The sequence below is a fragment of the Sander lucioperca genome, chromosome 13, assembly GCF_008315115.2.
Source record: "Sander lucioperca isolate FBNREF2018 chromosome 13, SLUC_FBN_1.2, whole genome shotgun sequence".
NCBI lineage: Eukaryota > Metazoa > Chordata > Actinopteri > Perciformes > Percidae > Sander > Sander lucioperca.
The window spans coordinates 15,953,820-15,978,050 of record NC_050185.1 but is presented as its reverse complement, the minus strand read 5'-3'; the positions used below and the strand labels follow the sequence as shown (position 1 = coordinate 15,978,050).

The following is a 24,231-nucleotide window of genomic DNA, read 5'->3' as shown; positions in this document are numbered from 1 at the left end:
TTAAGAAATGCAACAGTATTGGTAAACAAAGAGACAAGCAAGTGTTTGGTGGTCTTGAGCTTTCTGTGGGATGCTGTTTTTGAGAGTAGCTTAGACTACCTTAGATACATGGCTGTCTACTACCTTAAATACATGGCTGTCAAACCAACCCTCCAGCATCTGTGTTTTACCCTAAAAGCGTAGTTCCAAGTGAAAAAAGTTGAAAAAAAGCCACAAATGTTTCAAACCTGTCAAATAAGAGGTGTTAAATATGTTCTTCAAATCACACACATCTGTTTTCATTGCTTCTTCTTTCTGCACAGAGAGGAAAAGATTCTTCTCATTCTGCTTTTTCAATGTTATGTTTCATTATGTTTTGGGCATATGTTCCCTCATTTGCTTTGTATTCAGTTTTATTTTGTCCCTCACATTTGGTTTTTTGAAGCTTTATAAGGTCTGCTTTTTCACATTGATCTTATTTTTTGTGTAGACCAATTTGTTATTTAGGGCTGAGGTGAAAACCAGTTGGAGCTCTGGTGTGAATCCAGTTGTTAGGATAACCCCATTTGGACCAGGGTATTTGACTTTGCTTTGGAAGAATATAGATGCTTTTTTGTTTTTGTTTATAGAGCATCTACACATACAGTAGTACACACACAAACTGCACTTCTTACCATTGTGGTTGTCACATACTGATTTAAGCTACTTTTTAACCTTTTGTCCCCAATTGCTGTGCTTCCAGGCTCGGAGTTGATGCCTAAGGCTCTGTCCACTCGTATAGTTGGGGGTATCTGGTGGTTCTTTACCTTAATCATCATCTCCTCCTACACGGCCAACTTGGCTGCCTTCCTTACTGTGGAACGAATGGACGCGCCAATCGACTCAGCAGACGACCTGGCGAAGCAGACCAGGATTGAATATGGGGCAGTAAGGGATGGATCCACCATGACCTTCTTCAAGGTACAACTGGTGTAGGCTGTTAATTACGTTGTAACCTTATCAAAGTCACAGCAAAAAAAATAATAGTTGAAATTACTATGCAGAAGTGACTGTTTACTTTTTTTTTTTTTTAAATTGTAGATACTGTCAAATTATATTATGCAAATTTGTGCATTTAATAACTATTGTAGCAGGTCTAAATAAAGCCCTCATCCATATATATAATAAATATAATTTCCACAAATTAAATGCATACAATCCTTAATTTAAAAATCCCCTTCTTAAATGAAAGGTTTGTCTTTTAGTAAAACCAAGAACATGCATGTTTCTCATTTCAAATTAGTTCAAGACTTCTGACACCTGTAATCCTAAATTATGTGATCAAATTATGCTGTGTTTTTGTATTTAAATATACAACACAAATAGCTCAGGTTACTTAGTACCACAGTAACTAATATTAATATCAACCTCTGGACATCATAGTCTCAAAAGTGTGTGTGCTCATCTCTGATAAATGTGTAGTTACTAGTTACTGTAGTTGTAGTACTCCTGTCTGGTCATTTGAGTAAATTCACAAAATAGTTACTTTGTATTCTGTTATATCTGCCCTACTTTTAGATGTGAGTATGAATCAGTGGTACAGAACCTTCACTTCCATAAAATCAGAGTCATTAGGGGTTTTCTCAGCTGCTCCCTCCATCATCCTGTATATTTGCCAAACATCACATGAAAAAGACAAAAATTGAAAGACTGAAGCAGAGAAAAAGACATTTACTTTAATGAAAGGCAACGTAGATGCATCAAGAGGTGAGTTTATGATGAGAAGTGGAGAAGATGCATATAAGGACTACTTGTGTTTACAGTTTGGGGTGTCTGTGTTGAAGTTAAACATATGTTAACTTGTTAGTTTGTATTATATAATATATCGCTGTACCGATGTCCCCAAGCAGGACTGTCACTTCCTTCCCCCAACACCACCCACTCCCCTTGGATCCTGGTGGCTCAGCAGGGGTGATCCATGCAGTGCTTTATCCTCCCAGATTGCAGCTAGTGATTACGGCTCCCTGGATAGGAAGAAGCAGCCTGTGTTGATGGCTCGAACAAATTGAATCAGCTTTAGGAGATTTAGAACACAGCTGGCCCATTTTCTCTGACACACACACATACATATACACAATATGCACTCTCAAAGATAGATCCTGCTCTTAAACGTATGCGTTTATAATATTTAATATAATATGTAACATAATATATATATTTATATAATGTAAATATAGTACATGTATGGCACACACACACACACACACACACACACACACACAGTACAGAGTACAAATGCTTCTTACCAAATTTTGCCTGTTTGGCTCCTTTGGCAGAAATCAAAGATCTCAACCTATGAGAAGATGTGGGCGTTTATGAGCAGCAGGAAAAACACTGCATTGGTTAAGAACAACAGAGAAGGCATCACTCGGGTTCTGACAACAGACTACGCCATGCTGATGGAGTCCACCAGCATTGAGTACATCAGCCAGAGAAACTGCAACCTCACACAGATTGGAGGTCTCATCGACTCCAAGGGCTACGGAGTGGGAACACCTATCGGTAAGAAGAATGACAATGTAAGAGATTGTAAACGTGGAGAAAAGTATGTCTATACCACCATCACCACCATCTTTGTCAGTGGAGAATGAAAAGCCCCAAAGAACTGTTGATCAAGAAAGCACTATCACGTTGTAATGTCTTGTTACTGTAATGGAGCAATGCTTTCAAGAAACTCCACATTATATTGAAAATGAGACCAAATGTCTTGACTTCAATTTATTTAGAATTTTCATTCTTTAGGAGTACAGAGCTGCTATCCTGTATCCCCATCATGCAAATACAAGTCCATCCAAAAGATCTGCCAGCTGTTCACTGCAAATGTTTGCAAGGTTTCAGGCCAGTTTTCTGGATTAAGAACTTTAACTGGAAGCAAGTCAACCTGCTGGACCATGCCTGCAGTCGATGTTTACTTAAGCTGGCCTTAACATCTTGCGTCTCTCTTGTGTTTTCTCTTTTCCTCTCGAGATGTAAAAAAAAAAAAAAGTAGAGCCAGTTAAAATATATTTTAAAAATATATTTTTAAGCTGAGGTGGTTTAGCTGAGCATAACCTATCTTCACCAATAACATTCTCCACATATGCATAAGTTGGCAAGTACAGGGCATACATTTAAATGTATGGTATGGTCACATCAATGGAGTTAAGGCAGGTGGGGCCACCCCCATTTATTTAATTTCTATGATTACCGTGAGATGTTCACTGGCTGTCAGTATCTGTGACAACTAAATACTCTATATTATTACATAGCAATGATTACCTCTTTTATCAACTCTATTCTTTGGTTAGATAAAACAATATGTATCCTAAAGGAAATAATCATACAAAGGATTACTCATATGAATTTACAACAGAGGATGGTGCAGTGTAAAAGTGTAAGAAGTGCAATCATGAATAAAATGATAGACAAGAAAAATTTAATGTTAAACAAAAGCCAAAAGTCAAAGGTTGCAAGGCTCTCCTCCCAGCAGCAGGGGGAGGAGTTGTACAGTTTGATGGCCACAGAAACAAAGGACTTTCTGTAGGATTCAAGCAAACGTAAGGATGGCATGCAGGGGGTGAGAGCCATTACCTCTGTAGTTTGACGCACCTCCGTCAGAGACCCAAGTTCCACTCGCACCAGCAAGCCGACCTTCCTTATGAGCATGTTGATTCTAGGGTTTTCAGCTCTCACCCTGAACCAATCAGGGTGTAGAGTAAATGAGTATCTGCAGCATAGGACTGCAGATGGCAAATGACCAGATCCTCTTCAGAAAGTTCAGTTGGCACTCTTGTAGAGGGCAGTGGAGTTGCTCATCCAGTCAAGTTTGATGTTGAGCTGCAGGTGGTTCAGCCCTCATCATTTGTCTGTATCCAGCCCTCTTTTCCCTGCTGGTGCAAGCCACAAGAACTAGCAAGCTTGATTTGAAGGCAGAGATGTGAAGGGTGAACAAGATGTGAGATAGGTGACAGCCTGTCATGCACCTGGTACATATTGTGGCTGACTGTATTCCAGAGCAGGGCAGGTGATATAGCATTAAATCCAAATCAAAAAACATGATGCAAAGCAGAAAAATTATGCCATTCTTCACCACAGTCTAGCTGCTAGGCAAAGTGCAGGGTGTCCAGTGATGACTTTTCCCTATGGCTTTTTTAGTTGTTTGGTGTGTTTGGCAGGATGGTTTCCACAGCCCAGGGACTCTGTACAGGTGTAGGTTAAAGCTTAACCCTCCTGTTATCCTTAAAATTTACTAACATCTTTTATCCTTGGGGGCAATTTGACCCCACTAATTTAAACCTCCAGAAAATGATTGTAATTAAAATGATTACCCAACTTTGTGTATCGGCTATTTTCTTCGTTGACTACCTAAATACCCCTATGAGTTAGAACATAACCCCCTACCTTATACATCCAGCCAGAATACCTGGATGATGCCCCTCAGAGCAGATGCAGCCGTTCCTGGGCTGAGCTGCACTGATCTAACAACTGAGTCTATTCAGCTCATTTCTTATCTGATAAGCAGGCTTTAATGTCCCAGATGTTTCAGACCCTGGAGTGTCATTGGAGGATAGTATAGGAGAATGATCTAGCCTCTGTCTCAAAACTATTAAGTGGTTTATATCCTTTAACTCCTTGGCCCTATCACTGTCTCCTGCACTCACCTGTTGTCTGGTCTGCTTGCAGCCGGTGATGTTATTTGAAGTTGATTTTGAATAACGATAAACATTGCAAACGCAAATTGGACTTTTATATCGTCAAGATACATGTAGATTCATGTTTCCTGTCACATGCAGTTAATTCTGTTCTCGTAACATATTTCCTTGAAATATGTTTCACAGAAAACACAGAATCATTTCAATAAAACACTGTCAACAGAGGGTTGCCTCGGCAGGGCTGCCATGGTTTGTTTTAATAATGGGGCATTTAAAGGTAGGCTATTTATAAATGCTTTGTCAGTATATGATGTTTTTCTATTTGCCTTCTCCCTCGCCAGGGTCTCCATACAGGGATAAAGTGACCATTGCCATCCTTCAGCTGCAGGAGGAAGGGAAGCTGCACATGATGAAGGAGAAGTGGTGGAGAGGCAATGGCTGCCCAGAGGAGGACAACAAGGAGGCCAATGCTTTGGGCGTGGAAAACATTGGCGGTATTTTTATCGTCCTCGCTGCTGGTCTGGTTCTCTCTGTGTTTGTGGCTATTGGAGAGTTCATCTACAAGGCTCGCAGGAACGCTGACATAGAGGAGGTGAGTGGGTGAGGAACTGCTGTTCATCGGCCAAGTGATGATGACAAATAACCGGATTAAAGGTTACCAGATCTGCTCTGAGGAAACGTGCGTTCTTAATGAGATCTTTGTTAGTAGTTATTACTTCATATTGTTTACAAAGGATGCGGTTTTATTGCAGGTTGTTTAAAATCACAGGTATTGTAAGAAAAATTATACTTATGCTAATTTCTTCTCACACACATTTTCAGAGACTGATGAAAATGCTTTGTTCAGTTTTTCTTTATCACTTAGTAATTATTACTTTCTAACTGTGGAAGTGCTTGTTAGATGTTTGCTTGATCTAAATTAATTTACTCAAAATCATATTCGCACTTCCTGCTGTTAACAAGAAAGTGACTAGATGGATTTATGACTTATCAGTGTCTGACAGTCCTAGTAAACAGTGGGTTGAACTTCGTGAACTTACTCGCAATGTTTAGTTACATCTTCTCTGTCTGCTAATCAAGCACAAATGCAAAATGAAATGACTAATTATTATTAGTTTAATTTAGCGGAAGCAGGAGTTCTATCTGCTTTCCAGAACAAGAACATCCCTTTCCACACTGTTATCAAAGGCGATGCTGTGAAGGAAAAACAATAACATTCACATGATTAGTTTCTTTGCTTTGCCTTGCTTTTGTGTCTTATTTGCTATGTTCTTATGTTCTTTGTCACATTTTAACTTGTTTTTTACATGTCTGTTTTGATCTCTTTTGTGTTTTTCTTTTTTGTGTTTTCTCATCCATTCTTTTTTTTCTATGCATGCTTGCGTCAGGCCTTCTGTTTCTTTTATGGGGTGCAGTCCCGTCAGTTCCAGCGGCGTGGCTCCACCTTCTCTTCTGGCACCTCCTTATCTACTGATCTGGAGAGCGGCAGGCTACTGGGGGATGACACAGAGTAGCCATGGCAGCACATTTACAACACATACACACTAGATGATAGGTTTGTAACTAGGTGTCCTTCTCTCTGCCCCCTGCTGAAAATACCCCAGTATATCTGCACCTGTGTCAGCCAAAACCAATTATTTTAGTATTTTACCTCCAGTACCTGACCCTTGTGCTCACACTACTATGTCCTTTTTACTAATGGTTTGAACTGGTTTCAGCTAAAATGTTAAATGTCTCAAATGTATTCCTTTTGTCCGAAGGCCAATCTTAAATTATGACAAAGTTTATTAAGATTACTGTGTGATTTTTATATTGTACAAGTGGCTATATTTAAGCAGTCATATACTTTACTTTCTTAGAAACTAAGAAGAATGTTTTATGAAGAAAATGCATCTCGCTTTCATGTAAGCATTTCTGCTTCATAAGTGATCACCCCCTGAGGGGTGAGGGCTCCTTACATGCTATATAACAAAAGCATGCAAAGCCTCCTATTTGCATGCTTTTGTTATATAACATGTAAGGAGCACTTAACTAATAAAAGCCTAGAAATACAGAATAGGAAAAACACTCTTTTTTAGGTGCAAGTTATTATATAAAATGTGTGAGTAACCTGTTTGTGTCCTTTTGGGCACACATTTATTCACATTCAGGATAGTTTGTAAAATGTGGCATTTAAGTTCATATAAACTTAGCTCTGCAGTGCTGCCCTGCTGGTTTCTTGCTTGCACTTGTTAAGTAGCCTTCCTACAAGTTTTACTTCATTCAGTGAAGTCTCAGTAGGCATTTGTGTATACTTTAGAGGCAGACACTAAATGCCTTCTGGGAAAACAAAAGATAGGAAAAGTTATTTGAATATTTTTCTCCTCATTAAGCTCGTTGGTAGACTGGTTTGGGTGGCTAAAATTTGGATAACACTGATGGAACAATCTGTCGAGTTAAGATATCCCCTGGCACATATCCAAAGCCAAAAGTACATTTGTAATTTCCTAAATAACATCTGCTGACTGCAGGACATTTAAACTGAAGTAATGATAGATAGGATCACAGAGGGATTGTGACTTTCAAGGTCTTCCCTGCTCTCCTGGACTCACCTTTTCATCTAGTCGTAAGATTCATCTTTCTCCAAAATGTAAAATACAACACAAGCAATTATTCAGTTAGTTGTAGAAAATATAAACCACTATGAAGAAGTATTGATACTAGGTTATTAAAGGGTATAAAATCAATTAGATAATTGTGTAAACTACTAGATAAATAGGTACCAGAATCAACAAGAGCTATGGTCGGAGTTGTTTCCAAAGGTGAATCTCAAATGCTTACAGTGGAAACATTAAATGTGGGATTTTACAAGTAAATTAATTTCAAGTTCTTACTTGATTCAGTTCCTATTAAGTAAGTATAGTTTATGTTTTACAGTGTTCTACCAAGACCCAAACATGCATGAATTTCAACTTGCAGTTTTTGCTCCTCTTTCTCTGAGGTTGGTACCAGGTTTTTCCCACTGTTACAGAGTGTTTCAGGTAACCATGGGAAACCCTGCAGGAAGCCACATTTGTTTGAGAAGGCAGAGCCTGAGGATGAAAGAGGAAGACCTTCTATGGTCGTTTGATGGAAAGACCAATAGATTAAAATGGGATGTCTTTGTGCTGCGAATGATAATTTGCTAAATAAATTTTGCAAACACCCCCTCTGGAGGAGAGCAAAATAAAAGGCAAATAAACATGATCGAAAATTAATGAGTTCAGTGCGATGTATTATTCTGCAGAATCAAATAAGCCTCAGGCTTCTCATTTTAGATGGCACTCTCTTTGATAATTCCAAATTATTCCCATATTATGAATTCATAGCTCCTTGTATTACGTTGTTGCACAGCAGACATTGCCCTTCATCTCTTGTCTGTGTAACTGAATTTCAGAATGAGACAACAGAGTGGTCTTTTACCACTCTTTAACATAGATTTACATTGCATGTGTGTTTTGTCATTTTTGGTGTTTGCCTGGTCAGACTTTAGTGCTGACTTTCAGTAATTGGCTGCTGGCTCACATTCAGCTGCAGGCAAGCTCCTGCAAAGTTGAATCAAATGTCATTACTTTAGGATTAAACTTATAGCTTTCAATTAATGCTTTATCCAATAATTCCCTAGTTGATCCAATTATGCAGCAGCAGTAAAAAAAAAAATTATGTTAGCACATTCACACAGCCATTAAACTCATGGCCAAAGTTGATAAAGGTCATAATGGCTATATTGGAAATCAGCTTTATTTGTGTCTTAACCCAGGCCTTTAATTGTCATTTTCATTGGCAGTGCGTGTCTTTTAGCGCCCTGATGGAGGAGTTGGGTATCTCCCTGCAGTGTTACAAAGGCATCCGGGTGAGGTTGCGACCCCACAGTGGAGCAAGGACAGCTTGCATCCTCTGTCAACCCAAACGCACTGCAAAGAGGAAAGGAGCAAGATGGGACTCCAGCACGTGAGCCTTGGATAAAAAAACTGATGGAACTTGGATCAAAGACTGCTACTTGATCGCTCTCAAATCATCAGATTTGTTTGTGGGCCACAGAATTATATGAAGTTGTTCCCTCATCAACCCTGTCTTTATGTTACTGAATTATACATAAAGCATTCTACTGTAGATGTAGTTTACAAAGTCTTGGCCTTGTATCAACATTAATAATGTTAAAACAGATGATGACAAGAATGAGAGCTCTCTCATAGCATAAACCATTTCTGTTTCCTCATGACTGTAGTTCACTGTTCTGAGCAGTTTGCACAATTGAATCTACACACTTTATAGATACCCATTGTGTAAATGTATGATAACTTCACTGATTTTCAGAGTAAAACGATTTTTGCATTTTCTAAGCTTTTGACTGATTTGCTGTTTTTCATGCTTGGCAGCAGTGTGTGTGCATGTTTCTTTGTGTGCCTACTGGCAGGCAGCACAAGCAGCTTCAGAGCAGATTGCTGAGCCAACCCTGGCTAGTAAAAAGAGAGGACCTCTAAGGGAAGTCAGGAACACACCTGCTGTTATATTATACCCTTCAAGCTCAGAATCACAAACAGCAACTGGTAGATGTGTGCAGTTAAAAAAGTAAAAAGCTTCTCTTTAAGTACTTCACAGGTTATTTACATGCTATATAACATTAGCTTGTTAGTTATATAGCTTACCTGCAGGAAGATTTAGGTGCAATATAATTTATGATGAGATTGTGATCCATAGACAGAACGATTATATTAACCATTTATTAACTTTCATTCCCATAAAACGTTCCAGGAAAATGCTTCATCCTTTCAATTAAACCAACCAGATTTTGCCTCAATCTCCATGAGCTGTCGCATTTTTGCATTCAAACTTTAAATCTGTTCTACTCTTTGCTGTCAGTTCAGGCAAAATCGATGCGACCCTCCTCCATCCCATTCTCCAGTTCTCATCATTCCAAGCGCCCAGGCTTCCTCCATCAGAAGCCCCACTTCACATCACATGCATCGAGATCTTCAGGCTCTTCCTTTATCCCTTCATCACCGACACCAGTGTCTAGACTCCATCGGGGGGATTTTCCTATATATTCATGGCCTCTATACCCCTTATAATTTAACTTTATTTGCAATGGAGTGCAATGGAGTCTAATCGCCAAAGACTCTAACATAACAACCTATTATGCACCACATTCATTGAATTTATTTCACTCTTAAATTAAGTCTCTCCTGATTGAAATAGGTGCTGAAAGATGTTTCCTCAAAACTTTTTTTAATAGACATTCAATTTTTTTTTTTACAAATTTAAAGCAGGAAGATCCATTGCCTGACAGCAATGTATGCAGCATATTTGCCTAAACCTCTGTGCTTTAGGTAATCAGAATGAGGGGTGGATATTTTTTCAGCACCTGCAGCACAATTACCCCTCTGCAGCAGAGAGCATCAATTAACATTTTCATTGACAAGTCCTGTACATCTATCTCATTTCCACTGTGTTCTGGGCTCAATGCTACATTTAGAGCTTCTCCAAATCCTCAGGATTGTTAATGTCCTTTGAAGCTGACCTAAAATAAAATAAATTTAAGAGTTTACTCATGCTCTTTGTCTATTTGCCAACTCTTTGCCCAACCTTTAAATATCTTCTCTTTAGCAGCATCAACTTCCTGTCCTTCCTTTGCCCCTTTAGTTTGCACCTGCCTTGTGTTAGTGGAATGTGTTATTTGGAGAAGCCTGAAGCCAGCAATTCAGTATTCCTGACATTTTTGAAATACTACCATCTGTAAAATCTGAATAACAAAGAATATACAGTGATCATTCAACACTAACAATTATACTGACAATGTGTCCTGAAGTTGGTCAGAAACTAACTAGTGGAAAATGGAAAGAAGAATGTTAATGGAGCACCCTAAGCATTACATCTTAATACAATTCATTATCAATAATGTCACGACTGACCTAGCATTTACCAGCTAAAGCGATGACATTTTGAAGAGAATAGAGCAAAATGGATATAATTTTTTCAGTCAGAGGTTTTGTTGTGACATTTCTCTCAGTGGATAGTGTGCCTCCTAAGAGAATTGGACCGAGCTTTTCTTAATCTCTTCATGTAATGAGTTTTCTCTTTTTGGTATTCAGATTAATTCTGGGATTGGTCTCAGTCCAATGTAATAGCATTTGGTTGTCTCTAATCTTCTAACCCCATAATTCTTAATCAAAACCAAAGGCAGTATATATTTTTTTATCATTATCTAATCCTTCACGAATGAGGCCATGGATTACAACTCTGGCCTCGGCATTCTGCACGGCTGAGCAGGACTCTCCTCCTTCTTGTTAACCTAAGATAACCTGACCTGAACAATGTTCTGCTGTTGGACAATGTTTCTGTCTTCACCTGTGTTCATGTCCCTGTTAGTTTCACCCACAGAAACTATTATTTGTCTCAATGATCCTGAAAAGCCCTCAACCTTGGTGGTGGTGGGAGAGGTAAAAAAGAAATGGGGAAAGATAAAGAGATAGTAGCATCTGTCTGTTTGTGCTGTCAGTAAGAAGGTCAGGGATTATGATCCATACTTTTATACCTCTTGCACAGATGAAGAGAAAGAGATTGAGAGAAAAATCCAGAAACGTCAAGATGGAGAGACAGCTCAAAGAGCCTGTTGTTGACGTTTTAATGTCCAAAATGGGCGCTATATTTCCTTTATTGCATTCACTTAAAGGAAAGGTCAGCAAAGCACAGACACTCTCAATAGGGCTACATTTATTCAGGATACATTTGCAGGATACACAGCTGCATTATAGAAATACATTTTACATCAGAGATCTCTTGTACATTTCTTCTAGAATTCTTCTCTATGTACTGTATCTCTCACATAAAGCTGTCAAACCTGTCAAGTCTGGTTTACATATCCCTTCACGAGGCTCTCAACTGTACATACAGAAGACTCAAATCTAAACTATAACTCCAACGTAAAAGAGTGGCAGATGTTTAAGTGCGTCCCATTCATCACAATGAGATGAACAGTCTCTGGGGCTGATAAGGCAGGTCTGTGTCAACAGCCTGTCAATGAAGACAAACGAGGAGGAGGAGGAGGGCTCTTGGAGGTGCAGAGCATCATTTATCTCCCTGTGTCTTTCTTTCTTTCCTACCATCTCATAGCCTGGCTGTAACGTAATTCAGGGGCAATGCTCTCATCTGCTGGTGTGCAGGTGAACTGGCCTCATGGTTATAAAACATCAGAATATTGCAGTAAGTCAAAACATGAGGAAACCCTGAACAGTAATTCTTTCAGAGAACCGCAGTGCTTTTTTTTGCTTTTAGATCCATCCTCAATGGCTTATAAGGTCAGTTTAGCATTATTATTATAATGTTTAGGCCTATTATGAATTCTTGTTGTCATGCACATTCAGCCTATAAACAGACCAGATGGAGGGCAGACTGTGATGCCCTACTCAAGTTTCAAGTTGAGAGTATATATAAGTTGTTTCTTTTCAGCAACTCTGGACACTTAAGCTCAAATGCAAATCATCGTTGTTGTGTGAAAACAATAAATCTCCAGATCATCAGCGTTTTTACGAGCAAAGTAAAATAGCCATTTTTCAGCTTTGTGACGAAGCATTTTTCAGATAATCCAATGTGGTTTTAAATGGTGATTTATCTTAAGAAGTTGGATAATTTTCTCAACCCAGGAATGGACTCTTCACTTTATTAAAATAAATCAAAAACACAACATTTGGTACATGCTTTTTGCTGAACAGCTACAAGTATCTGTGATGATACAGGGAAAACAGCCATGTACATGTTTTATAATCTAAAAGGGGTACTGTAGCAATTTAGTATTGCACCTCCATAAAGTTGGGGGACTTAAGAGACAGATTTAAAAAAGAATGGTCAAAAATGAACCACCAGAGGCGGAGATATCTTGATATTTAGTCCTATGGGTCAAACTCCAAAAACACAGAATGCTACATTATTAAACTCAATAGTGTGTTTTCATTAGACCTGTCCTGCCTGTGAAATGCCCAACATATCAATCTCCACACCCACAGGTTGTAAGTCTTTTTGTTAAAAATTAGGTCTGAATCCTGAATCAGGTTTTTTTTCAGACTGATGGCATCATCAGGGTTATTTTTTTTAGACTGATGACATCATAGGAGTTATTTTTTCAGACTTTAGAAATCCTCCTCTCCAGAGCCACAGATAGGCTTATAGTTTTCACAGGCTAAGTAATACTCTTGTGATGAGTAAACTAACCCATGGATAAATTCGGCAGTGTCCCTTTAAAAAGTAAAAAAAAGAAAAAAAAAAAAAAAAGGTTAAGTGCCTGAATCACAGTAGCCTAATTGATGTAGCCTATGTACTGCAAGAAACTCCCCTTAGGTATAAGTATATCACGTTCGTTAAGGTGTTCTTGCACTTAATTGCCAAAACGACCCCCCAAAAGATAAACAGACTGGGATGCTTTGATTTCTTTCCTCAGAGCTATAATAGCATGAGATGTTCATTCTGAGCAACTGTCTCATTGCCCAGCTATTGCAAAGCCAAAGACCATCCCAGCGGCATGACCGTGTCACTCAAAACAGTGCTGCAGCTATGGGCATTTTTGCGGGCTAAAGTCATGTCATCTGAGACATTTAATTGGGCCCGGGCCGCCACAGGGGGACAGCGGACGGCATTCCTCCACTGCCTGCGCCCTGTTGTGTTGCTCTTCGCCGCGTGGCTGCAGTCCGTGGATAACATGTCCATGCCCACGCAAACTTGAGCTGCTGGAGAGCCTTTGACTGACACCATTGTAGTGGACGCCTTGACTATGTTGGAAAACTTTTGAATACAAAACAATATAGTTGGAGTCTCAAGAGGGAAGTGGAGGTCAACTTTTGGATCAATAATTGTACCATGCAAAGGCTGAGAGACGATTTGTGCTTTTTCTGAAGAGACCTCAGCGGTGGTCCGACGGGGAACACACAACAATCAATATTGAGGACGTACACTGCTACCTGATTTTAAACTTTATTATACGGAATTTCCTGTGTCGAGCTCGTGCTGCTTCAGGTAACAATACCCTGTTGGCCCAGATGGGTCATTTTCAGTTAGAGATAGCCCATATGTAGGCTATGTAATAAACTCCATCATTATAGATTTTATAGCCTACAATATGTGCACTATTAGGCTATTCCACCTATAATGTCATCTTTTGACACTATCAGTACGGATGTTTTGATTCTTCAAAAAATTACCTTTTAACCCTTTTCTAACAACTGAGAAAGACATTCATTAAAAAAGTGCTTATTTGCTGGTGTAGAAGGTCATTGAGGTATGTTATGTGTGAGACAGAGGGTTTACCGGGGTTAAAGCAGGCAAATGCCCTGATATAAAAAGCCTACCTACATTGGAGAGGGGCATGCAAAACCCAGACCTCAGAGCCAGTCTGTCAAAGATCCCTAATTATTTACAGTAATCCCACTGCAACTCTAAATGCATGATGAAACTGGTGGTTGTGTGTGTGTGTGTGTGTGTGTGTGTGTGTGTGTGTGTGTGTGTGTGTGTGTGTGTCTGTGTGTGGTCCGCCATACTTTCCTAGGTTTGGATTAATCACATGCTTTATCAAAGCATGCTTTCATTCCAACTGAACACAACACCTGCTGAGTTCAGTATACTAGGTTGAAATAAAAAAAAATGGTTTACTTAGCTTTCCATGTCTGATTGGATACCACATACAGATAAAATTAAGGCTGATACTATAATTAATCCGCTGATATATTGTTTGGTCTATAAATTAAAAATAGTGAGAAAATGCCCTTCATAATTCAGAGGTGGCATCTTCAAATTGCTTGTTCTGTCCAAAAGATTTACAACTTACAGTCACATAAAACGGAAGAATGCAGGAAGTCATCAAATTTAAGAAGCTAAATCTCTTACAATATTAATAGATCTGTCAGTTTTCAGTTGATCGACTAATTGTTTCATTATTACATCATCACTCTTCTTTCATGAGACCCCTTTGATTGTGCTAACAGCTCTGTTTTGTGCCTGTGGCCTCATGAAGGGATAAATGATCACCTCAACCAGAAGAGTGTCTCCTGATAAATCTGAAGTTAGAATCGCCTTCAGCCTTGACGACACATCAGGTAAACACACACACACACACACACACACACACACACACACACACACACACACACACACACACACACTGCATTCATCCACACACACCATGTGCTCACCTCACACACAAATTCCCAACCCACACATACACCTGTGTCACAGCATTTTAAAAAATGATGGTAACAAATTATTTTGAGTTAAGTTACACCTATTACTCATTTGATCATCTAACACCTGACATTGCGTGGAGCTCTACTCTCACTGCATTTCCAGTATGTGTGGAACACATGCACGACATTCCTCCCTCCAAAACAGACCAGGCACAATCTGCCCCAAGCAGCCTCCCCCCCCCCACCCTTTACACCCTATCACTTTAACTGTGCTCATTCTTTTACACCGTAGCCAAGACATGTGCTCCTTCTATTTCAGTAGGACCACAGAATTTAAAAACCAACCACACATGCATGTGTGTAGCTGTGCGCTTGCAAAACGCACATATACTATATGCACCTGTACAAGCGATTGCAAAACCTTTTATGTGATCAGCATTGTATAGTTCTTTAATCTTCAATCAAAACTCAAAGGTCTACCCTACCTAGGGTGCAAGGTACTGTCTGTCAGGATGTTTTACTGCAGTGGGGCCAGGCACTGGGACAGCAGCTGCGGCTATGCAATGGCAGAGTCAGGTTTCCCCTCTAATACTAACAGTGTCGCGCTGCCTGATTCACTGTTCAGCTTTTAGAACACTGGCCTATATTTATAAGCAGTTAACACTTCCAGTCCTACTCCGCCCATCTCTGATCCCCCTTGTCTTTCTCTTAGGAAGTGAGATGAAGGGCTGTAGCAGGAACGACACTCAAATCCCACTTTGAGCAGTGATGCATTGAACTCCATGACATTCTGCTTGTCATTGGCACAATGGCAACATGTCCTCTTACTGAATTGCCTTTTCATTTTCTTAATCATTCATATTGCTGTTCTTTTGTTTCTAGCTTGCTTTTTCTTTCAACCTCAATCATCTATTTGCATGGATTCAGTTAAGTTTCACCTCACTTTCCAATGAGTTTTGTTTTAGTCTAGTTGTGCACTGGTTCATTTTTTTGATAAATCTTAAGGATCAAAGTAACTGCACAGGTCCTGCTTTATTTGCATGCTTACATGCCTTGTTTTAGTTTTAGCTGTAGCCTCCAGAGTTGTTTAGGCACAATCTGACCCTACCCCCCTAAATCAAATTTTGGATATTCCCTAGACGATCATGTTGTTGCCTTTTTGAACTTGTGTTTCTCAGCAGGGGGACTAAGACCTGTGCTTCGTCTGGGGATCATGCTCTAGGGCTTTCATGACTTAATACCAGACATAGTTATAACCCCACACTGTGTCAATCCTAAGCATGAGAACTGTATTTATTCCACATCATAATTGGCCCCATGGCTGCAGGCTGGCCCACTGATACTTCTGCTTTTAGAAGGTTGCATCATCACAGGATTCTCCACATGTGTTCCACAACTCCAGGGGGACATTACTGGCGAGGCAGAGGCTGGTGTAGACAACCTGTCGGTTTCTGTCTGTCTGTCTGTCTGTCTGTCTGGATCCCTGTCTGTCCATACATCTGGCCTGTCTATTCTTTCTGTCCACTGTGTTTGTCTGTTTGTGTTCTTAACCTGCATGTCTTTCAGTGTGACAGCTCATTACTGCTGTACAGTAAGAGGACATGGCTCATTTATAAGTGTAGCACTGTGTTGCTATGTTGTGGTGTCATGCTGTATATGAGGCCCCTATTGTGTTTCATTTTGGTCCATTTTATGAGGTGGAGAAAGGCATTAACACAACTGCCTGTAGGACAAGTCACTTGGCTGTACATCAAGAACATGCAGCAATGTTAATAAAAAATAACTAAGAAGACATTATGCACTGTGTTGATTTATCAAATTAAGTTGAGATTACTTTTTAAATGGGACTTTTCATCAGACAATTGAAGCTTGGAGATAATCTATCACAATAAACATTTTATTTTTATTTTTTAATGCTAAAGAGAAACCTTATTCATTAACTACAGAATCCACATTTAAAATAATAATAATAATAATAATAATAATAATAATAATAATAATAATTATATTAATGATTAATAATAATCTCATCACAGAATACTAAGATGAAGGAAATCAATCAGAAAATGTGTGGTGTACTTAAGTACAGTTTTGAGGTACTTACTTTACTGAAGTATTTTAGTATTTTGCTTCTTTATACTTCACTGCATGTATCTGTAAAGTAGTTACTAGTAATGTTAAGCTTTTATACAAAACAATAATGATCATCTGATGCATCAGATGTATTGTTATAGATTAGAATACTCACACCACTGCAGGATACATACAGTATGCTTGGGAAAATGGTCAGCAGTAAAGCATATGCAATTTGTAGTAATGCAAAATCATCAAAATAGTATGTTAACTCATGTATCATTAACCAATATACTATATTCTGTTTTGATATGTCAGTATATGTCAATCATTATACTGATTGTTCATGTCTGAATAATGTGTTCTTTTTCATTAGATACAAAAGATGTGGAGGACGTCCCTCAGACTTTCCCGGATCTTGAACAGCGACTACAGGTATACAGTACTACTATACTAGTGCATACTGTAGCATCACATTGCATTGAACACACACTTTTGTATTGTTGGCAGAGCAGCAAAAGGGTGGAGAGGCAGAGTATAGAAGATATGGCAATGGTTTTAAATCCACAGTGCTGTATAATAGCATGTTGTGCCTTTTAAAGGAAAACTCCAAATCCTGCTCTGCACTATAATGCTATTGACATTTTGCATTTCATGTCTGGCTCTGTTTTGTGGCTTAATGCTAAATTTTTCTAATGGATTGTCAAACAATGCAATGTCAATAAATTCCCTCTTTTATATATACTGTATTTTGACTTTGAACATTTTTTGCTCTGTAAATATTACTATTGATGTCATTATTGCTCTCTCTACTTACTGTCTAACTAATTCACAACTGAAGGCCAGGCCTGAGAAACCATTGTCAACCTACTAAAACAAAGTAGTGGAATGTTCCTCTAAAGCTCTATTCTGTTTAGGTTAGAAGCATTTGAGTCTGTACATCAGGAGAAGCTCAATGTCTTCACACTGTGCGCTCAATCTGCTATTAGTGTTGTCATTGAATTATCCTTCAACGAGTGCTAGTGCCAGGGTCACATACATGTTAGAGTATCAAATGAGAACAGTAGTTGCAGTCCAATGAATGATAGCTGGCATACGCTATACTACAGGCTGATAGAGTTATTTTTTGTTCCCATTTTTTTTCTTATATACATAAAAGTAGCATATTATCAATATTCATATTCAGTTTATAGAACGGTAATAGTTTTTTGTTTTTGTGACCTTGACACGATTTAAACATGCAATATTCTGATCTGGCGCCAGACACGTTACCATAGCGCCATACAGTCTTCCTCTGTGAAATAAAGCATTTATAGGTTTCATACAAGTTATATGAAGACAAGTCAGTTTAGCTTTCACTTGTTGTCCTCAAGCACAGCAATCTCATGTTTCAGCAGTAGCAAATTTAATGGATATTCTTTCATTACTTTAGGAGATAACCTTTCTTGGATCAAAGCACGTGACAGCGGTGCTACTGGGGCAATGTGGGAAAGCTTAGAGGGTCACCAAAATAATAGGAATTAGCCTTTTAGCAGCCATTTAGCATAAGGTTTAATAATAAACAATACCAGCAAAAAGGGAATTTGCTTTGAAGCATTTTTAAAGCTTTCAAGTTGGAATGTGCTGTTCCAGGTTTGTACATAGTGTTGCTTGTGTGATATAATCTGTTTAATATTTATATATATTATAATAGATTGTATTTTTTGCAATTGTTTTTATTATTTGATATATTATATTTATTATATTATTATATATATTCTAATCTTTTTTGTTTTGCTTAGTCATAAACTAATACATCTCTCTGATGTCACATATCTCTCTCTGACCTCTTGCAGCCAGTGCCCCCCTGTGTGTCTCTGAGAGAAAGTGTTCAGGTGTACAAGGAGCACTGCAGGATGGCGAGAGAGTTCCACCAGGTCAAACATGAGATCGCCGTGCTTGAGGACCGCAAGTGAGTCCCTGTAAATGCCTTCTTTTAAAAAACTAAAGGGGAGCTCTTTTGGTGCAATGGTAGCACGTCTGATCAGAAGGTTGTGTCTTAAATCACGTCCGGTGTCACTGCTTGGACCAGAAGAAAACAAATTTAGTCTTACTGTATATACTGGTGGCTTTGCCTGTAGTCTTCTTGGCATATTGAAACGTTTAAATATACACTGTTAAGTACCACTGATTCAGGGAGAACAAATAAGATTGAGTTATAATAATTATAATAATAATATATTGTAATATAGGTTGTGTATAAATGTTTGGAACATAAATCAAAATTTAGGAATTCAATTCCCTACTAAAACACAACCCTTAAACACTTTTTTGGATCAAAATGTCCACCAGATGGCACCTGGTAATAGCTTTTATTCAGCAGCACATAATCTACTGAGACCATTTTCATTAAGATGATATTCAAACAGCTGGTAATGTATGACTTTAATTTCAGATGTGTTTTCTTTACAAGGCCACATCTGTAATTACTTTTGGATCAGAAACAAAATCCAGCATGTGTGTTGTATACAGGGATGTGAAGGTTACACTGTACACTGGGTTTCTGGGTTAGATTGGGCATCATATTTGGGAAAAGTAGCACCTTTGCTGGGGTGGATATTACACTAACTGCAACCCTTGCCAGGTGTAATTGAGTGAGACCTGCTGTATGCTTTAATGCACATGTACTGTGTATGCTTGCTGCACATAAATGGGCGTCTATAATAACACACACACACACACACACACACACACACACACACACACACACACACACACACACACACACACACACACACACAGTGCACACTGTCCCCTGTGCCCTCAGCAGCTGTGGGTAGTCTTAGCAGTAGGATTTTCAAGGCCCTCACCACCACACCTACACACACACACACACACACACACACACACACACATAAACACACACACACACACACACACACACACACACACACACACACACACACACACACACACACACACACACACATGCACACACACAGCCTACACCACTTGGCAGCTCCTAAATAGAGAACAGGCATGCAGACTCTGATGGGATGAGTATAGCCTTGAGTTTAGATAAGAACATGATGAGTCAGGCCGATATAAACTCTTGGTTCTCTCTTTTCACGCTGCCGCTCAACATCCACTAACACATACACACACAAAGTCAGATTTACACTTAAAGTAAAGTAAGACACAACTAGACAGAAGTGAAGGCAATGCAACAAATGTTGCTTTTACGCCAATACTATATTATAAGGTATATACATATAAGGTATCACTGATACTATTACTTCATTAATTAGAACATTGAATATATTTCTGTGGAAGAGTGGATGTTTTCATATTTTCTGCTATTGGTCATTTACCATTAACAGACATGCATGATGCAATGAAAGTTTGGTTACTTCCCATATGATTACACACAGTAAGGTAGGAGAGTTTCGGACATACAGTGAAGTGTTGCAGGGACGACAACAGGAACAAAACTTTAACACACTGCAGAGGGATTTTCCAAAATTCACTCAATCTGCTTTTGATCAGTATTAAACAAGTAGCACTCATCTATATGGTGGATTTTAACTCTTACAACTATCCAGTTTTTCACTGCAATCCGTCATGTAATGCCAGATGAACAGAATTTTATTCCACCAGAATAGGGTCAACAAAGAACTGGCCAAAGTGGAATAAATGAGTTTTAGAAAACCCCTTTCAAGAAACATTGACTCAGACATTGATTTTAGGCCTAATGTAGTTATAATTCATTTAATATGGTTATATATCTTTTAAGTCAGCGGTGTGTGAAATGTTGTTTTACATTCCATTTTTTTCAGATCTTTACACATTTTGGTGGACAGAAAAGACAAAACAAACAAATGTGGTAGTATATTACTTTTCATTGACTAAGAAATAAAAGTGTTTTGTACAATTTCTATCTATAGCCTCCATATATCCGATGTATTCTTTTAGACTGAAAAAGACCTCTTCTTTTTTTCAGGATCACTCTGTCACACAAACATGCATACATACCCCCAGACACGTATGCACATGCGGGTTTCAACTTGCTTCTAATAAAGAAAAAAGAAAGTCAGCATAAAAGTAACGTATCCAAATCACACATTTTTTACTCTAAATCATACTGCGTTTTTCTTGTATTTGAAAACTCTTTGGTTTAAAAGCTGCACTTTAATTACAGTTGAACACAATCATGTAACCCAAAAAAACAGTGAAATTATGTGCGATTGCAAAAAGGAACCACATGCCTTCCCTTTGTGTTTTGTGTATGTCATAAAGTTTAACAAAATAAATATGCTTACCAACTCAGATGGAATTACAAGTCTTAGGGAAATGTGTAAAAACAGATTGTTTATTAGTAGATACACAAAGATAAGATTAGATAAGATCAAAGTTTCCACTAAGCAGTTATGTTTATTTTTCTTACTGCTTCTTAAAAGTGGATCTGGTTTATGAGGAAATGAATCATCTGAACATGGTTTCATAGGTATTTGGAAAAGATGATTTTAAAATGAATAGGCCATTGTAATCAACAGCTGAATTATTTTTGTTATTATTTGGACTCAACAAGGTCAATTTCTCAATAAATAAAATGTTGTGCTTGACGTATTTTTACTAAAAGTTAATTCAAACAAACACTAGAAGCAGGATTTAAAGGGTTCATTTGTGATCCAAATTGCAAACAAAAGAGTAGTTCCATTAACAAAACACATCCCGCTATAACGCTCAAGAATTTTAATACTGGGGCGAACCCTAGAAAGTTATTTGTTTCCTCAAATAAATCAGTTGTGATTTTAAACACTAGACACAGAGACACGCTAGAAAATGTTTTCACCACTATGGCAAACCTTTAACTCAAAAAATTAAGGGTTAGGACTTTAAATAATTTTATATTGCAACCTCCATTAAATAAAAAAACATCTTCTGTCATAATTATGTCATTACAGCTCTACAGACAGCCTGTATTGTAGAAGATAGACTTCTTTTCTTCCTTGTTGATGCTGCTGTTATGTGACTTATGTGGCACTTAACAGCTGTCATACAACACTGACATTCACACACTCTCACACGTGAGGCCATGGGACACACGTACACATACATACGCGCTTCTGTGCTTACACTGCCTTTCAAAGTCCAAAGGCTGATTTCTTCTCAGTGTGTGAAAGTAGTTTAGTTTGCCAGGCAAAGTCAGGTCATCCTGCCTAAACCAGAGCGACTGCAGTCATTCAACTCGAGTGGCTTCATCGGGAAACGTAGTCGGGATGGAGGGGGGATGTTTATGTTTACGTTTGTGTGTTTATGTTATTCATTGCGTCATATGCATACTGTACAAGTGCTCAGCCTACATGGACTTACAGGACACCAAACATTTGAGTGGAGAAACATTTGTCAGACAAGAACATAGCCCCTTACATATAACATTACATTGCAAACAACTTTGTCTTCTTCACAGAGATTTTTGGTGACACTTTGGTGAAATTCTGCTGCACATACGCCTCTATACTGTTGCTGCTTTTCATTAGCCAATATGTTCGTAATAAAGGTTTATACCATCAGCACACCATATTGCACACCAAATGTCTTATTCACCTATTTCAAAGCAGTTAGCTTTGTTGCCCAACAGCGAGCAGGATCATTGGGGGTTTTTTTTAAACACAGTTCAGCACTTCCTGTAAGTTTGCATTGTTGCCATGACTATTTTTGATATATCTGGTTTCTCCCCACACTCTAAAAACAAGACAGCTGGTATGAATGTCTGCATGTCTCTGAACTGGGAACCTGTTAGGGGTGTTTCCCTGCCTCCGTGTGTGCTTGGACAGTGTCCAGCTTTTCACAACTGAAGATGAAGCAGGAAGAGAAAAAAAAAAAAAAAAAAAAAAAGACCCGACACTTAATTAATTGTAGAATTTGGAGAAAATACTTTACTGTTTTATGCATTTGTATGTGATAAAATTAGAGTAAAAATATGCATCTGCTGCTTAAATCTTTATCTCACTCATCTACTTAGGCGTAAGTTGCTGGCAGAGCTGGTGGAGGATGAGGAGGTTGCCATAGAGATCGCCCGTCTAGAGGAAGAGTTTCGGCGTCTAACGGAGGAGAACCGGACCTTGATGACTGTCCACAACGAACGCGCTCAGCAGTTAGAGAGGCTCTGTGTGACCAATCAAACGACGCAGGACTCCTCGTGACCTCTGACCTCTGCAGAATCTGAGGCCTCCAAACATCCAGCTGTCGCCAGACCGGGAAACCAAGCAGAAATAAAGGCTCAGCTAGTGCTCATTCTACACAACTACAGTCAGTGAATCAGCTAATTACACAGAAAGGCGTCGTGTTTATTCATGTCTGAGTCATTTGTTTGAACCACAGACGTACTGTCATCATCAGTTTGAAGCTGTTGTAGTGATTCTACCAAGCTATAACACAAGGCCACTTTTCTGGGTTTTGTTATTATGTGATCTTGCAGAACTTTCCTGGTCGCCATTGCAATACCTCACAGTATATATTTATACAATGTCAGCTGCTGTGAATGTGACCAGATATGCTGATATCTGTCTCAGGTCCTGTGGAGACTCAGATCTTTTACCTGAGGTCTGTGGAGGGAGCCATGGGAGTATGATGTGGTCCAAATTTTGTAGTTTGAGGAGTGCTCCCCCTCCCTTCCCCGACAACTGCTCGTCAAGTTCCTGTTATGATAAAAAAAAAAAAAGGAAATGAGACGAGTGTTTAACAGTGTCAGGGATCGGGAAATTATATTTGTGAGGAACAGCAAAAGAAGAAGGGTGATTATCTATTTCACAATAATTACGTATCTGCTGTGACACAACACTGTAAGAGTTGTACATTTTTTTTGATGTAGCGTGTCACACACCTGTAGAAGGGGAAGTATACAACAAGATAAATTGTTGCTTATCGTCTTCGTCTATTAATAAAATGCATTTTAATTTTATCACCAGCATCAGTTCCTTAGTTTCATTTCTCCAAGCCGGTGCTGTTGTGTTTGGTGTGTGCTTTACAACCATATTGTGGTGCTTACATAGAATAAGGAACTAGATTTCTTTTTTTTTTTCCATGAGGAGATTAGCTCATTCTGGAATTATGAAACAGTCACCTGATTGGCCTGTTTGACTCTGGCAGCCTTCCCTCTTCCTCCTTCGAATCATGTGACATTGGCAACAGTGTGTTGTGGTGAAGATTAGTCCATTATGTTGTACTTTACTGCCTGAAACACCAGCTTTGAAGGTGTGCTTTTTCTTTATACTGTAGAAAACTCACTTGCAAAGTTTATCATTAGACAATTTTTCTGGCAGCGTTGTGCTCCTCTATAG

At 38.7% G+C, this 24,231-nt stretch overlaps 2 protein-coding genes across 8 annotated transcripts in view; both read left to right on the top strand.

Moving 5' to 3' along the window:
* The window catches only part of grik1a (glutamate receptor, ionotropic, kainate 1a), a 29,913-nt gene extending 20,903 nt beyond the window's left edge, over positions 1-9,010 (top strand). For 3 of the 6 annotated variants that reach the window (XM_035991129.1, XM_035991128.1, XM_031280615.2), the window contains 4 exons: positions 722-939; positions 2,295-2,520; positions 4,991-5,241; positions 8,455-9,010. In XM_035991129.1, coding sequence (XP_035847022.1) covers positions 722-939; positions 2,295-2,520; positions 4,991-5,241; positions 8,455-8,622 — 863 coding nt within the window. In that variant the 3' untranslated portion in view covers positions 8,623-9,010. Of the gene's footprint in view, positions 1-721; positions 940-2,294; positions 2,521-4,990; positions 5,242-6,037; positions 6,205-6,508; positions 6,554-8,454 lie in introns of all 6 variants that reach the window. The other 3 variants (XM_035991130.1, XM_035991127.1, XR_004894959.1) reach the window with 2 other exon arrangements.
* A 3,979-nt stretch (positions 9,011-12,989) lies between these two features.
* map3k7cl (map3k7 C-terminal like) lies at positions 12,990-23,852 on the top strand. Of its 2 annotated transcripts, none has more exons than XM_031280928.2 (5): positions 12,990-13,673; positions 14,639-14,749; positions 17,286-17,344; positions 18,745-18,860; positions 22,914-23,852. In XM_031280928.2, the coding sequence occupies exons 2-5, from the start codon at positions 14,674-14,676 to the stop codon at positions 23,092-23,094; spliced, it is 432 nt and encodes a 143-aa protein (XP_031136788.1). In that variant the 5' UTR covers positions 12,990-13,673; positions 14,639-14,673; the 3' UTR covers positions 23,095-23,852. The 2 variants fall into 2 exon arrangements, with proteins under 2 accessions (XP_031136788.1, XP_031136787.1); XM_031280927.2 differs by having other exon boundaries at positions 12,991-13,673; positions 14,668-14,749.
* The last annotated feature ends 379 nt before the right edge of the window (positions 23,853-24,231 follow it).